The 14,833-nt window shown below is 51.0% G+C and overlaps 1 protein-coding gene across 3 annotated transcripts in view; it reads right to left on the reverse strand.

Moving 5' to 3' along the window:
* Positions 1-5,819: 5,819 nt before the first annotated feature.
* The window catches only part of JPH3 (junctophilin 3), a 51,018-nt gene continuing 42,004 nt past the window's right edge, over positions 5,820-14,833 (reverse strand). For all 3 annotated transcript variants that reach the window (XM_086757757.1, XM_086757758.1, XM_086757756.1), the window contains one exon: positions 5,820-7,354. In XM_086757757.1, coding sequence (XP_086613883.1) covers positions 7,274-7,354 — 81 coding nt within the window. In that variant the 3' untranslated portion in view covers positions 5,820-7,273. The remainder of the gene's footprint in view (positions 7,355-14,833) is intronic.

Consider the following 14,833-nt stretch of genomic DNA (forward strand, 5'->3'; position numbering starts at 1 on the left):
TCTTGGTTTTCTCGATTAATCCCATCTTGGCTTTTCTACTACGTTTTCTGCTGCTGTGGAAGAGGGATTGCTCTCCCAGCTGTGAAATATGCAGGTAGTGGTCCTAAGATGCACTATCTGAGATGTGGCTGCACTGCTGGGAGAAATCTGGGAATTCTTTCACACCTTTTCTATATGAGAGCCACAGTAACCCCTGATGCAAGTAACAGAAGTCTCTTCCTTTTTAAGGTTAGCTGTAGCAGGTTTTGCCTTCGCCTGTGGAATCTCCCAGTTCAGTTTCTCACGTGTTGGCCAAGAAGGCAGTTGTCCTACAAGTGAACTCTTTATGACCAGTGAAATGTCCTACCTTGAGACGTGATGGTGTGCTGAGGACAGAAGGGAGTGGGCTGACACTCTCAAAGGATTTTTTTTTTTAAATTTAATTTATTTTACCTCTGCTTCCTGACTCAGCCTCTCTCCTCAAGGCATCGCTTTCTTTCCAGCAGAGCAGTGCTGTGGTCCACAGGGACAACAGATGGGATACAAGTGTGTCTGTTGCAGCAAACAAGCGATGACTTGAGTTGACACCAGAAGGCACTGGCTGTCCTTGTGCAGAGAAATCCAGGGTGCCATGGGTATTGTTTGGCAGGGGCATCACCGGGGAACCAGCTCTCGGGAGAGCAGTGCTAGGTTTGCAGGGCTAATTAGAATGTAATAAAGATTAAGTAGAGCAGGCTGCCAAATGTGATTTAATTGTCAAGATAACAATGTGTTTGATAGATACCTTCCATGCAAAATAACAGGGGAGAGGTGGAAACAAACCATTTATTGATAACCTAGGAAAGAATTTTAGCTCTCGCTTGGCTCACAGCATCGGTTCCCGTTGTCCTGGCGCTTGGGTTAGTTTGCAATACCTCGATCTCGTTGACATTTGATCCTTTGTGTGTATATGATGCCTGTGGCTTTCTGTGCAAAGTTTTGGAGCATCTGCCACTCTGTTGCATTTGCAGATTTTTTTTTTTTATTAGTATTTTGCTTATTTATTTATGTTTGAAAAATAGCATCTATGCACAGGACTTCATTCCAAAAGCCCAGCCAGAGAGGGGAACATGCACTTTTTGCCAGATGTACTTTGTAATTTTTTGCCTTTTGATCATTTCAAACACTCGTATACACCCTGGAAGATTTTTTCACCCTGAGGTGAAGCCGGGTTGCAGCAGTGCCGAGGATGAAGGATAGTTTTGTACAGCGTTGCTGCAGCCACAGGAAAAGATTCTCCCTCCCCCTTCTCTGGCAGAGAGGCTGTTGGATGAGGGAACGAGATGCATCAGATGAGCTGGAGTGTGTGCAACGATAATCTAAAGTTTTTCCTTTTGTCTTTTCCTCAAGGGCTCTGGAATGTGATCCTAGTGTGCTCTGTGCCAAGCTAAGTATGATGGGAGAAGGCATAGACTGGAAGGGACACGCTTCCAAGGAACCTGTGAGTCAGGATGGGCCAGCTGTCCCGCTCCTGTGAGCGACACAGCAGCGTGTTCGTGTGGCGTCCTGCGGAGAGCACACTACCTGCCTCGCAGAGGCTTTGGGAGGAGGTTGCAGGGGAGATGTTGGCTTCCCAGGGCGGTTGTTGCTCTGCTGGGAGGTTGGGCTGACCTGAGCCTACAGCTTGGTTCAGTTCCTCCCAGATTGAGGGTTTTGGGTGAGCCAGTGTAGGCTGTGGCTTGGTTCAGGAGGCTCTGCTGGCCATCCTTTGGTTGTATGATGAGAGGCTGCTGCCACGGCAAACTGTCCCGGTCTGAAAACTGAGGCTTAGTTGTCAGCTCTGGCAAAATGAGGCTTGTAGCACTGTAACTGGAACAGCCTGCGTGGGGACTGAAACCCACACAGCGTCCCTTCTCATTGGAGTGTTTGCAGCCGTTGGACTTGAGACAAAAATTAATTCTGGTGCATCTGCAGCCACTGCTTAGCAGAACAAACAAGACAAACGCAGCACTCCCTTGAGCCCAGCAGCCAGCGACAGCCAAAGATCTGTCTGGACACCCTGGTGTCTTACTGGTGTCACTGTGGAAGCCTTGGAAGCTGTCACGTGTTGCTTCAGCAAATGAAACCTCTGAGAAAAGGTAAAAGTTCTCTGTGGTGGAAACCCAAGCAGGGCTCATTGATTATTATTGCTACATTAAGTGCCTACGGAGGAGGTCTGAATGTGATGGGCTCTGCCATGGTCTTAAGAAATGCAAACTGTGATACTTTGATACCAACCTGTAATCGTACCTTGCTCCTCTGAGCGTTGACTGGAAGTCCACCGAAGCCTGTTCAGGGTTGCTGGATCAGATACCTGCTCATGTTTCGTGTATTGGGTCCAACAGTACTTTAAAGAGGAAGGTAAGTGTTGTGCAGGCAGACACGCCTCTGTGAAGTGGCTTGCCTAAAATAATGCCCAAGAGAAGGGCCAGGGCTAGCACTTGGTGGAAAACTAGGAGCTGAGAAACTCCAGCAGTGTCTGTTATAAGAGTAATTCTTGTCTGACATGTACAGAGAACAGCTTGTACTTTTTTTTAATGTATGAATGCCCAGATAAAACTCAATTATTCCTTTGGCATCCGTCAGACCCTTGCTCTTGCCCATCTCATTGTAAAGAGATAAACGTATAAACATTTACATAGGAGAAGGAGGCCTCAGTGTATTATTATATCTGGAAACAATCAAGCTGTTGGGTTGGGTTTTTTTTCAGCTAGAAGACAAGGCTGAAAGTAACTTTTTTCACATCGGATGCTTTAGCTTCTGCTGGGAACCAGCTGCAGCATCCCTCATCACTAACCAACAGTGATTTGACATTACAGGTGAACAAGAAAAAAGTTTTGAAACATGCTCCGCGCTGAGGGGGTTCGGGAGCAGTGCTCCTGCTCCTTGCAGGAGGAATTCTCCCAGCTCTCCCAACAAGACCAAACAGCTGGTACCAAAACACAGCTGCTGCTGGGCTGAGGTGGCTGCTCCTATGGAGGAGGTAAGGGGTAGCAGTGTAGTGGAGCAAATAACACCTGTGTGTGAATGCGAGTCTCTCTAGAGCTTGTCTTCCACTGATACCTCCAGATGGGGAATGTGCAACCCAGCACAGCATTTCTAAGCCATCCATCCAACAAAAACTGGGCAGCTCTCAACATCTAGAAAGTGACGTTAACGTTCAGGAGCGTGACCTCTGAGGTGCCTCGGGTGAAGGGATGCCGCTCACGATGGATTTGGGTTTCATATTCAGACCTTCGGGCACTGATGAGTAGCCGTGGGGGTTCATTGCCTGTTGAAGCTCCGTCGCTTGGCGTGGTAATCAGGTGATTACGCATACCCTGGGAAACCAGGCTGGTGGTAGCGCTGAAGCGAAGTGCCTGTGGGTTCATATTAGTCAAAACGGACCAATAAAAAGAAATCACAAGCTTGAAATGCCTCAGAGGGAAGCATAGTCTTGGTGGATCTGTTATTTGAAGGCTTGTTATCTAGTCCTCGCTGTATTCACAGTTGTCTTCAGCACTGGTTCAGCGCAGAGCTGGTCAAGGAGCCTTGCCGTGAAGGTCAGTGATAGGCAACAGCATGACTGCTGGAATTCACTGGGGGACTGTGCGAGGAGTTGCCCAGTTTCCCTACGCCAGGAAAACTTGCCACCGTGTCCAGAGTCTGCAAAGCCCATCTTTTGTGTGAGCAATTTACCCGCGTGCGTGCAGCAAAGCTGGGCAGCGTGGGCAGGAGATCCAGTCCAGCCTCTGCTCTGTTCTGCTTTAGCACAAATCTCTGAAGCCAACCTCACCCTATGACAGTTTTGAAAAATTCCTCCTTTTCCATCCTTGCCAAAGCCTCTCAGGACATCTAATTAGTCCTTGGGTTTCAATTAAACCCTTCATCAGCAAAATGACATTATTTCTGCTCTCGCCCCTCCCCTTCTGTTGCAGTCTGGATTTTTATTTTTTTTTTTCCAGCAGTACTAAAGCTTCCTAACTCTGCAGAAGGTAAATAGATGCTGCAACAGCTCGATATCTCTGGAAGATTGGGCCCTGCAGAGTCCCAACGCACTCGGAGGATCTGGGTCTCAGGTAGAAGCAAACCAGACGCCAGATGGGCTGGTGAGAAGCTGACGTGGCACGAGCAAGCAGGGGATTTTTGTGTTCCTGCCTTCTTGCCTTCCCCAAAGATGCGGTGTCAAACCAGCCCATCGCTCACGCAGGTGGCGTATGGTTGGAGGCCCTGGGTGTCCCTGGGGAGGGACACAGGGCTTTTTCCCGATGGCTTTACTGCCACGGCAGGAGGTGGGCTGGCTCCTTGAGCCCCAGCCGCTCCTTGTTCCACTGTAGGAACACAAGAATACCATCACAGCCTAAAAAAACCCAAAGATATAAACCTTCAGCTGTTGGCATGCATCTGTCAGCGCGGACATAAAGCAGCCAATTTCCATAAGGACAATTTCCATAGATTTATATGCCACGGTGACAGACGTTTTAATGTGCTTTAGGTAGATGTGCACGGATCCAGGGCCCATAAGACAGGGAAATACACTGCATTACCTCTCTCCGGGCTAATTCTCAAGAATATTTTTGGCCTTGGGCAAATGTGAAAAGCCCAGAACTAAGACAAATTGCTCAGCTCGCCGTGATTAATAAAGGAATTGTTATTTTTGAACATGTGGTTTGGGAGCCAATTAATATTAGTCTTCAACTATCGTTCATGCTGAACCAAGCTCAGCTCGACTGAGTTTTTATCCCTTGGAACAAAGCGACGGAAACTCCGAGTGGTGTTTCTGTTTGTAAATAACTGCTGGTACGTGGGCAAAGTCACCAGTGTGAAAAAGCTACTCATGAAATCACCAGTACTTGTATTTGATTGATAATGAGAGGCATTTTTGCGCTGTTTTTTATATATCCAAAGGTTGTGCTGTGTTGGCATGTACCTGTTTAACCTGCTCCTGGCGGGACCTTCGTGTCGTGCACCAGAATGTACAAAAAAAGTCCCCGAGAGGCTTTTTGCAAAGAGTTGCAACCAGAATTACGAAACACACGGATGGGTTCCTCGGGCTGCGATCGCAATATGCCAAGTTCATTCCAAGTATGCAGCAACCATTCAAGAGTAAAAAAAATATAACTAAGAACTGAAAAGAAAAAATAATAAAAAAAAAAAAAAAGGAAGAGGGATGAAGACAAGGGACAGTTACTGTGGAAAATGAAATTAAAAAGTTATCATTTACCCTGTCCACCCATAGCCCTCTGCCTAAAAAGGGAAAGGAAGAAAAAGAGGAAGAAAAACTGTGACAGGGAATGAGAAAGACCATGTAAGGAAAAGAACTGAATTTAACTGGCACATGCTCTAATCCTTCATTTATTTCTGGTTAAAAATATAGCAATCCAGTGCAGTGTAATAAGAAATCTGCTGAAAAGGTAGCAGAGAAACAGCTAAAACAGAAGCAAAGCAAAGCTGAGCCCACAAGTCAGGGCTGTACCCCACGACTCCCTGTGTGAAACGTTGAGGAGGATTTTTCCCCCCTTCCCCAACCCCCAACAGCTCTGTGTATGGGTCTCATCCCACCCCCGCCTCGCTGCACGCTCGCACCCCCTCTCCTGTTGCACGGGGCTGCAGCGGGTGGAACTGCGGGTGGAATTTGGCCCCCGGACGTACCGAATCCCAAAGGAGCCACTGGAACCGTACCTGGTGGCGGTGGGTCACCGGCAGAGCCGGTCTCCGTGGCGGGGAAGGACGGCGCGGGGAGGGGAGGGTACAGTTGGGTTGGACAAGCACGGGGACGCCAGCCGTTTCCAAGCGATTGAGCCAAGACCACGCTCTCGTGACTGGGACCAGAACAGCTCGGAACAGGGATACGGCATCTTTAATGAGTATGCATATTATCAGTGGGGACGGGAGGGGAGAAAATCAAGGCAGGCATATTACAAAGATGGTATAAACGAACAAATTAAGTGACATAGAAAAAAAAAAAAAGAAAAGAATACATCCTTAGAGGCTGCCATTGCCAATGATGGTTGGTTTTTTGTTTTTTTTTTTTGTTTTTTTTTTTTTTACAGGGACATGTTGGAAGCTGGAATATACATCCTGCATTACAAAGTGCAAAATACTACATGCTCAGAGCCCAAGCATGATGTCTGAAACAGTCCACAGCAAGATGTAAGAGACAAACCCACCACCCTCTCCTTCCTCTCTGGGACATGCTCCAGTGCTCCTCCCCAGATGCCGTTGAAACAGAATTCTATCTTATTTTGTTTTATCGTTACCCTAAGTGGGTCAGAATTGAGCCCTCTCTCCCCAGTCCCTCCCCACCAGTCTGCTCCCCAGCGTCTCTGCGCACGCACGGGTTTGGGATGGGATGCTCAAGGCTGCTCCTCGCGTGCTGGCGAGCACAGCACGACGACCAGCAGTTACTCAATTCCTGTTGCTGAACGTGCCTGCAATTTTTTTTTTCGTTGGGGCCTCTGGGTACACATTTTTACCCGGGAGAAGCTGGCTGTGAATTAGACGTAGCCCTGGGTGGTTTTCCAGCCTTGCCATGGGCGGGGAGCAGCCTGGGGAGGAGGAGTGAAGGCAGGAGGGTGGTGGGGCTGCCGCTCACACCTTGTGTTCCCTATTCCCCCCCGCCCCAAGAAATTTAGCAAAACATCAATTGCTGTTTTGTTTTATCAGCAAATAATAAAAGGGGGCCTGTCGCCCTGCTCCCATGTTTCAAATCTAGGTTTGTGCCTTCCCCGCGCTCCTTCTCACAGCAACGCTTCTTCATTTGCGAAGAGAGAAGGAAGAAAGGCCTAAATTTGCTTTTCTCTCCCATTTCCTTTCTCATTAAAGCTGTCATGGATTTCCCTGGGAAACTCAGCCTGGAGCATCCCAGGACCCGTACGTAGTTCGAACAAACTCTCCCCCTGGTCCCCTCACCTAGTCTCCATTTTGGGGTTCGTTACTGTTGTTACAAATATTTTTGGGGGGTGAGGGGAAGGGAAATCAGGTTTTATTTTGTTGGGATTCCTTCTCATCCTTTCCAGTGTTGGGGGGGCAGAGTGTTGATAGCATTTTGCCATGCCACACAGCATAGTGTTATACAAGCAAAGAATTTTGGCTAAAATCCAAAAAACATTACCCAGGAAAAAAGGCAAACTGTGAGTGAGACTCGATCGTTTGTTGTTCTTCTGTGAAAAGACTTGGAAATTGTCGTAGGACAGTTCGAGTTATGATTTTTTCCCTTTTTGTTGTTGCTGTTTGGTTTTTTTTTTCCCCCATTCATACATGTAACTGTTATTTTTGCAAACAAGACAGTCTTGAATTAGATGAAAAAGTTAATAAACAAAATGGCGACTCCAATATTTAGTAAGATCACCATGACTACCAGGATAGGAGCTGAGCCCTGGAAGAGAAAGAGAAGGAGAGGAGTTAGAAGGCGGTTGGAAATCTGAGGTTGCCTTGTAGCACGGGTTGGATTCCGCGCCGGCTCCGGGATATTGCAGGGCAGGGGGGGTCGGCGGGCGAGCAGATCCCGAACGGCCGATTGACACCCTGCAGCCAACGATCCCAAGGTGAGCCCCGGACCCACGCGGACACCTGGATGCCACCCACCAGACCCATCGATGAAGAGAGCAGTTTCCTATGGACTCCCCCATGTCGTGCACGTAGGGAATCGTAAAAGAATAACTGAAATCGGTTGCTTACCCAGGGTGGTTAATGAAAAGGAAACAAAAATATAATATTGGTTCATATAGCTGTTTGGGGGAGTCTTCAAAGGACATTTCCCAGTAAACACAACCCTGACAATGGCACAAGTCAGGGCAGCATACAGTGGTCTATGTTAAGGCAACATTTTGGGAAAGCTCTGATAACTTTCTCTGAGCTTCATATGGACAAAATTACATGGACTACACGGAAAGCACTGCAGCAACGCGCATTGCAGCTGGCCCGTGTCACGCACCCGCCGCTGGCTGGGTTGCACTGCAGCCCAGAAGCACCCATGACTTTCCACCGAGCGTAAAGCCAGCCCAGGTAATTTGTGTTGGACCTGAGGAGGATGTGGCTGCTGGACCCTACTCACATCCCAGGAATGATGAGGAGAGCCCGCTGGAGCATCGGGATGCAGACAATCCCTCCGACTAGGATGGAAAACATTCACCCTGCCACCTCGTCCCTGCCATAAAACGTTTGCTGCCCTAAAGCGCTAACGCGGCTGGCATCAGGGCGGGCGAGCATGTGCGCAGGTAGGTGGTAGCTATTTCTCGGCGTAGCTGGTATCCTCGTCTATTCTTGCTGCGATGGAGTGGTGCCAGCTTTAATCGCCCGGAATGGTGCAAACGCTTTTCCCTACGCTCCTGTCCTCGTGACAAAGCCCCTCTGGCTGCTGGCTTGGCATGGGGCAGGGGTGGGCACCCTTTCTAAGCAAATCCTTGTACCACCCTGCAGAGCTGATGGGGAAAAAAAAAATTAAAATAATTTAAAAAAAAGCCCCTTGCTGGCCAGAGATGGTTTCTCTTCTGAGCAGGCTGATTCAGTTCGCGTTTGGGAGTGGGTGGGAGCGAGGATGCTGGAGCTTGCTGGAAAGGCATATTTGTAGCTTAGCAACAGGGTCAAAGGAAGCCAACCAAAGGGAGGGATTGCGGAGAGCTCTCCTGGCAGCCAGGTATCCACGCCTGACTGCTCCCAGCAAACCTCTCCGCCTGCACCGCGCAAAGCCTCGCAAAGGCAGAAATCACCCCCCTGGTGCCACTCCTCCCCTCCCCGGCCTCGCCGCTGCCAAGCGCTGCGATGCGGCGTGTTATTTACCTTTGGAGGGGTTGGGGGGGTTTAGCTTCGTTTCAAAAGATTATTGGGTTTTACCATTTTGGAGCTGGCGTTAATGTAATAACAGATTGCCAGCGATTATCACTGTCATTGTTTCTGTTGGCAGGGCACCGCAGAGACACAAAATGCGTTGGGTTCCCTCCGCCCCGCAGCCAGGGGAGGATTTAGCCGCTCTCGCCCGCGCTTGCATCAGCCTCGGCCCGCTCGCCGGCTGCCTTCCCCTGCCGAAGCAGCAGCGACCATTTCTGCCCTCGCTCGGCTCCGACTCCTCCATCCTTTCAATACCGCGGAGGAGGCAAAGTCGTACCCCAGCCTGGGATAACCTGGCGCCCGCTATCTCCTCCCCGACAAAAAAAAAAAGCCCAGAGCAGGACTGGCTGCTGCTTAATTCCCAGAGGTTTGAGCTTTGCCCTCACAAACACGGACGTTTTGGGACAGACCGAAATCACAACCCTTCGGTGCTTGTGTTCAGAAGATGCTGGTGGTGGCCGGGGAGGGAGCACGCCCTTCGTCGCTACACCAGTACATCGAAGTCGTGCCCTCATCGAGAAAACCGTGTCCACAAAATAAGCAACCCGCGCCCACCTGCTTGCAGCAGCAGCAACCGGGTTCCCGTGCACGAGCGTTTTGCTCAGCTCCCTGGCTCACTCTGCCCCTGTTTGCGCCTTGCATCCCCTGTTCCACGCAGAGGCAGGAGGAAACGCTCGCTTTGCCACCGCCTGTGCCGGGTCTTCCACATCCACCAGCAACGGCATCCCGGAAACAGGATGACCCGAGAAGGGGGGGTCTCAGCAAACTGAGCAGCTCAAATCCGACTGTCTGGCAACCTACAAATTCTGCTTCTTTTTTTTTACAGTTCCCTCTTTCTAACGCCCCCTTCCCCGCGCTGACTCCAGCGACGGCGGTACGGCCGCTCCTCCCCGGTGCGACGCCGGCGTTGTCCTGGCAGGGGCTGGAGTCCTGCCTCCGGCAGCTGGTGGGTAAGAGGCTTTGCCACTCCGAAGCTTCTGTTTTAGCTCCAATTACGAATCCTCCTGCACTTCTAAATGCTTATGTCTGGCTTATTTCTGACCTGTCAGGGCTTTGTGCCTTAACCCCTGCTCAGAGAACCGCTTGCCCTCCTCCCCTTTGATGGTAAGGCTGTCCTGTGTCATCTGCTTCTAAGAAGTGACTCCTGCCCACGGCCCAGGCAGAAGATGAATCATTTTTGGGTTTGTGCTTTGGAAGAGATGTTTTGCTGAGCCCAGCCTGGCAATAGGTCAGTGAACTCCCTTTCTACAGCCAGCGTTTCAGACCCAGCAGCTTTTACAAGCCTCTGCCGTGAGCCACCCACCTTTGGAAAGAAGAGAAACAGCCCTTGATTTGCAACATTTGCATGGTGCTTCAGTAGTTCGGCAGTGCTTTAGCTCATCCTTGGCCTTCTCGAGGCTTGGAAAAGCCCAAAGAAATCCCCGAGGCCAGCGTACCGCAGGCTCTGGGGTGCAGGAAAGCCAGAGGTCGAGCTGATTTCCTGAGCCCGGGGTTTGTGTGTCAGACAGCAAGCAGCCTGCAAAGCTTTTCTTGTTTTAGATTTTTTTTTTAAAAAAAAAAAAAAAGCGATCACACTTTTTTTAGCACTAAAGCAGGCCAGCAGGAACTGCAGAGGTTTGTTTAAACTGCCCCACCTGGCATTCAGGGGATGGGGGGCCGCCACAAAAACGCTGCGCAGCCGCCCAGCACCCAGAACCTCGCTTTACTGGGAAGCAGACGCCAGTTGGCAGCGTCCCCTCGGCCAGTTTTAGCTGTCCAAATGTTAGACACCCAGCCTGCGCTAACCATCTAGGCTGTAGAGCGAGCGACGTGTGATGAATTCCGCCCAGAACGGTTACCAGCCTGGCTCCAGGAAAGGAAAAATTAAATCAAGCGCTGGTGCGCCTGAGCATCATCCAGCGTACCGGGCGATGGCAAATTTCATCGGCAAAACGAGGCAGCTCCGGGGCTGGGATTTTTAATTTTTATTTTTTGATAATAAGATCCCTGGGCTCCTTCGTACGAGGAGGAAAACACCTGCCAAGGATGGGCAACATCCACGGGTATCAGCGAGGCCAAAGGGTCCTGCATCAACAGGCACGGTCTCCAAGGACTTGAAGATTTCCTCCAAAGTTCCGAGAGACAGAACGCAGACCCAAACCCGTGGGAAAAGCTAAAATGGGAATAAACCCTTGTTACGGCACAGGAACAATGACAGTAATCATCGTAGCTGTAGAAGTAATTTCTGCCCCTCCGTCTTGTTTGTTTTCATCCTTTAACTGTTGTGTAGCAACTCGAGTCTTACTGGGAATAGAAGGGACAGCTGGTTTACAAATACAATTGCGGCATAATTAATTTAAGCATTAACAATCCATTATTATCTGTTATCGCAGGGTACAAGCTCTGTTTCTCTGCCATGGAAACCATAGTGCAGGTTACCTGGGAATCCCTCTGGGATCTATTAAGTGTAATTACTGAGGACTTGGATCAGCAAAAAAAATATAGGCATTTTTTTCCCAGCCTCAGCACTGCAGAAAGTGCTGAAAACTTAGCAGCTCCGTGACATTTGTGCTGAATTGCCACATAATTGCCAGGAACAGGCTGCTGTGAAACGGTTAAGGAGCATTTAGCAAAAGAAACATAAGGGATTCGCTTTGCCTGCTCCAGCGGATTGCCGCATCTCCCGCAACTCGAGGAAAGGAGCCCAGGAGATGCTGAACGTGCCCGTGTGAGAGGAACGGGCGCTCGGCACCAGCGTGCAACTGAGTGCGGTGGGTCGGGAAAAATTCTGCAGAAAAAACCCAGGTGGCCAAAGCGAAGGCGAGGATTTATCCCGAGATGGTGTCTCTTAATGAACCGAGCTGTAGGTTTGGAGCTGTATGTATATTTTTAAGATTTTTGTTTCTCACGTGATCAAAAGCTGGTGTTGGACCCCAGCTTAGGCAAAACTAGAAGATGAGGTGGAGTTGGGCTCAAAACCCTACAATGAATCCAGGATGACCGGAGCAAAGTCAGCAAGGTGCTCGTCAGGTACATCAAAGGGTCCCTGAGACTAAAAGGGTTTTAAGAGGACACCGTCACGTTAAGCATCGCACTTCTCTCTGAACATTATTTCCCTCGCGTTGTTACGAGCAGTGCCTGCGATGTCTGTACATGAAAGAGATTAGAGGAAGAGCAGTTTCCCATTATTATTTGTTTTAAGAAGAAACAACCCCTGAACCGCTTGCTTTGCGGATGCGGGGGCTCATCCCGCGCACGCCGCGGCGGCGATGCTCAGACCTGGCTCATCTCCGGAGGGGCGATGGCAACCGGGCGTCTGCGGGACTGGTCCTCCTCCTTACTCCCACGTAACCGTAGCTTGTGCTCGTACGGACGTGCGCACGCGCCACGGCCATTTGGGACTGAACCTGTTTGGTTGGGATGGGAGACGTAAGGAAAACCAGGACACACCTGGGAAGGCTCCTGATGGGGGAAAGAAAATAATGGAAAAGCCTGAAGCGGAAAGACTGAGAGGGTTTAAGTCCCAAGAAGGCTAACCACAGAAAAGTCCCCAGACCCCTTTCCCAGCAGACTGGTCCAAAGGCAGACAGACGGGAGCACCCCTGTGCACGGCACCGAGCCCGGTCTGAGATGCGGGTGAAGCCTCATCATTCAAACAGTCGGTCCTGATTAGGCCAGCTGTTATTTTATTCTCATTTTACACCCTTGAGGGTTAAAGGTGCCTACATTTTCTGAAGAAAACGCTCCACCCCAAGCTCAGCCCCTTCAAGAATAACCTTGCAGCTGCTGGAAAAGGGAGCATCCATCACCCGCGCTGGCAGGGAGGTCCCATTTCTGGGGCAAATTGCCACGCTCTATTCCCCCCACCTCGCTCCGTCGAAGCCTGGACTGAGCCCCCTGCCCAGGTCCCCTCCCTCGGCCCCGGCTCCGGCTGCATGGCGCGCTCCGGCAAAACCCTGCGCTGCCTGCAGATTGGCTGCTTCCTCCTCACTTTCCCCAGAGACAGCGAAACCTGCTTGGAATATCTTGATGGAAAATACGCCCCTTGCGCGGGAAGCGAGCAAGGAAGATGCTGCAGCTGCTGGAATCCCTCCCCGGCCGGTACCCGGAGGGGACAAGGGGGTCTCGCTGACATCCCCAACCCAGCAGATGCCTTGCAAACTCCATTTGCTTTGTTTGCAGTAAGAAGCAGTAGCGTGAGCAAACAGCTGAGATTTTTGTCTGACAGCATGTGGCAGCGGAAGAAAATGTCAGAGGTGGCTGGGGTGGGTGTGGTTTTTTTTTTTGGCTGCTGCCCTATCGTCTGGGTGAGCTGAGACAGGGAGATTTGAAAGGGCCAAGTCCCGAGCCTACTCATATCTCCAGGGTGCCGTCAGCGAGACCACGTGTCCCTGGAAGTCTTCATCTAACCCCCCGTGATTGCTCCCGCTAAACGAGGACAGGCAGATGAATCAGGCTCCGTTCGTGCCGGAGCACTGGCCCTTCTCGCAGGCGTGCTGAGCTGCTCTGTGCCCAAAACGCTGCTTTTCCCTTTTAGGAGCTGCAGATGTTCAGCACCTGCAGAAAAGGAGATGTATTCTTTTTTTTTTTTTTCCCCCCAGCGCTAAAAATGTGATGTTTTTTGTGCTGATGGATAAAAGGGTTGCTGGCGTTTTAGCAAACCTCCTTCCCTTTCCAGTGTCTCACCAATTCCTTTTTTCCTTTCCCGTTTTAGATCTCCTCAAAGGCTCTAGGAACCTGGGAAGCATTCAGGCACAGGCTTCAGCTTTGCGCCTCGTGGGCCTTTAAGGCCAGAAAGGACGGTGACGTGGTGACGTTCATCTAAGCCCCTTAATCCAACACCACCGACACCGGTCCCGCCGCGCTGGCTTCCGTTTTCATCTGCCCCAACGGTGACAACTGATGCGAGTTTGTCCTGTGCGTGCAGGGGTCAGTGCACACAGAGACCCAGAAAGATCAGGGGGCTTTAAATGGAATTTTAAAGCGTTCATACGTCTGTAGAGGCAGCTTGGTGACCCCGAAACCCAAAGTCCCCTGGCAGCGAACACCAAGCAGCGCTGAATTTCATCAGTCTTATTGAGCTGCGGCCTTGAGAAATGCCCTTTGCAGGAGCAATTTTCAGTTACTGATGTGCAGCCCCAATGAAAGGGGTGTGCCGGGAGCCTCTTTGTAAGGGACTGGTGAAAAACGACCCAGAAGAACAAAGTTCCTACAGCTCATACAGCAACCTACGCGTCTGACTGCTCTACAGAGGTCTGCATCCCCGCCCGGGCACGCATCGCAAGAGGCTGGGCACGGAGAAGCCCTCTCTAAGCTGTTCCAGCCCCATTTCTAAGGCAGAAATCAAGAAGCGCGGGGCGAGAAGTGACCATTTTAAGACTGCGTTTTTCCAAGACCTGCATCCCATCCTGTTGCGGTGACAGAGGGGTGCCTGCTCCTGAGGCTCCAAGGCAGAGCCAGCCCACCGGCGCACCGATGGCACGTGCAGAGCAGTTTTACGGCAGATTATTTTAAAAATGAGCTAACCTGTGAGGGTGACCCCAGCTCTGCACAGAGATCCTCCAGATCGGGCAAAAATAACCCTCCTCAGCCACGAGCATCCTTCCCGCTCACTGGCGGGCACCTTTCCGAAGCAGCCCAGCTGCCTGGGAGATGAGAAATGCCCTTTTCGGCGAGCGGCTTCACAGATGGCAGCTCCGTGGATCACCGGGACGCAGGCTGTCACGGCGTGGGCACACGCACACGCGTGCACGCACACGCGTGCGCACAGCCAGCCCTTCCCGGGAGCGGCGGTTCGCCCGCACGCTGGAGGGAGTCGGGAGGGGGAATTTGGGGCTGGCATGAGAACCGGGGCTTTGGGGAAGTTGGGAGCCTTAATTCTGCGTGGAAAGATCCGGAGCACGAGCAGGACGCGGTGGTTTTTTCGCAGGACTAAGGGTGAGAGTACCCTGTGTCACGGAGCGCGCAGAGGGCGGTGGATGTGGGGACTGTGGGATAACTCCCTCCGCCTCAGCCGTCCCCTCCTCTTCCTCAGGGACTCCCTACGCTC

The sequence above is a fragment of the Chlamydotis macqueenii genome, chromosome 13 (genome assembly GCF_036417535.1).
Source record: "Chlamydotis macqueenii isolate bChlMac1 chromosome 13, bChlMac1.mat, whole genome shotgun sequence".
Lineage (NCBI taxonomy): Eukaryota > Metazoa > Chordata > Aves > Otidiformes > Otididae > Chlamydotis > Chlamydotis macqueenii.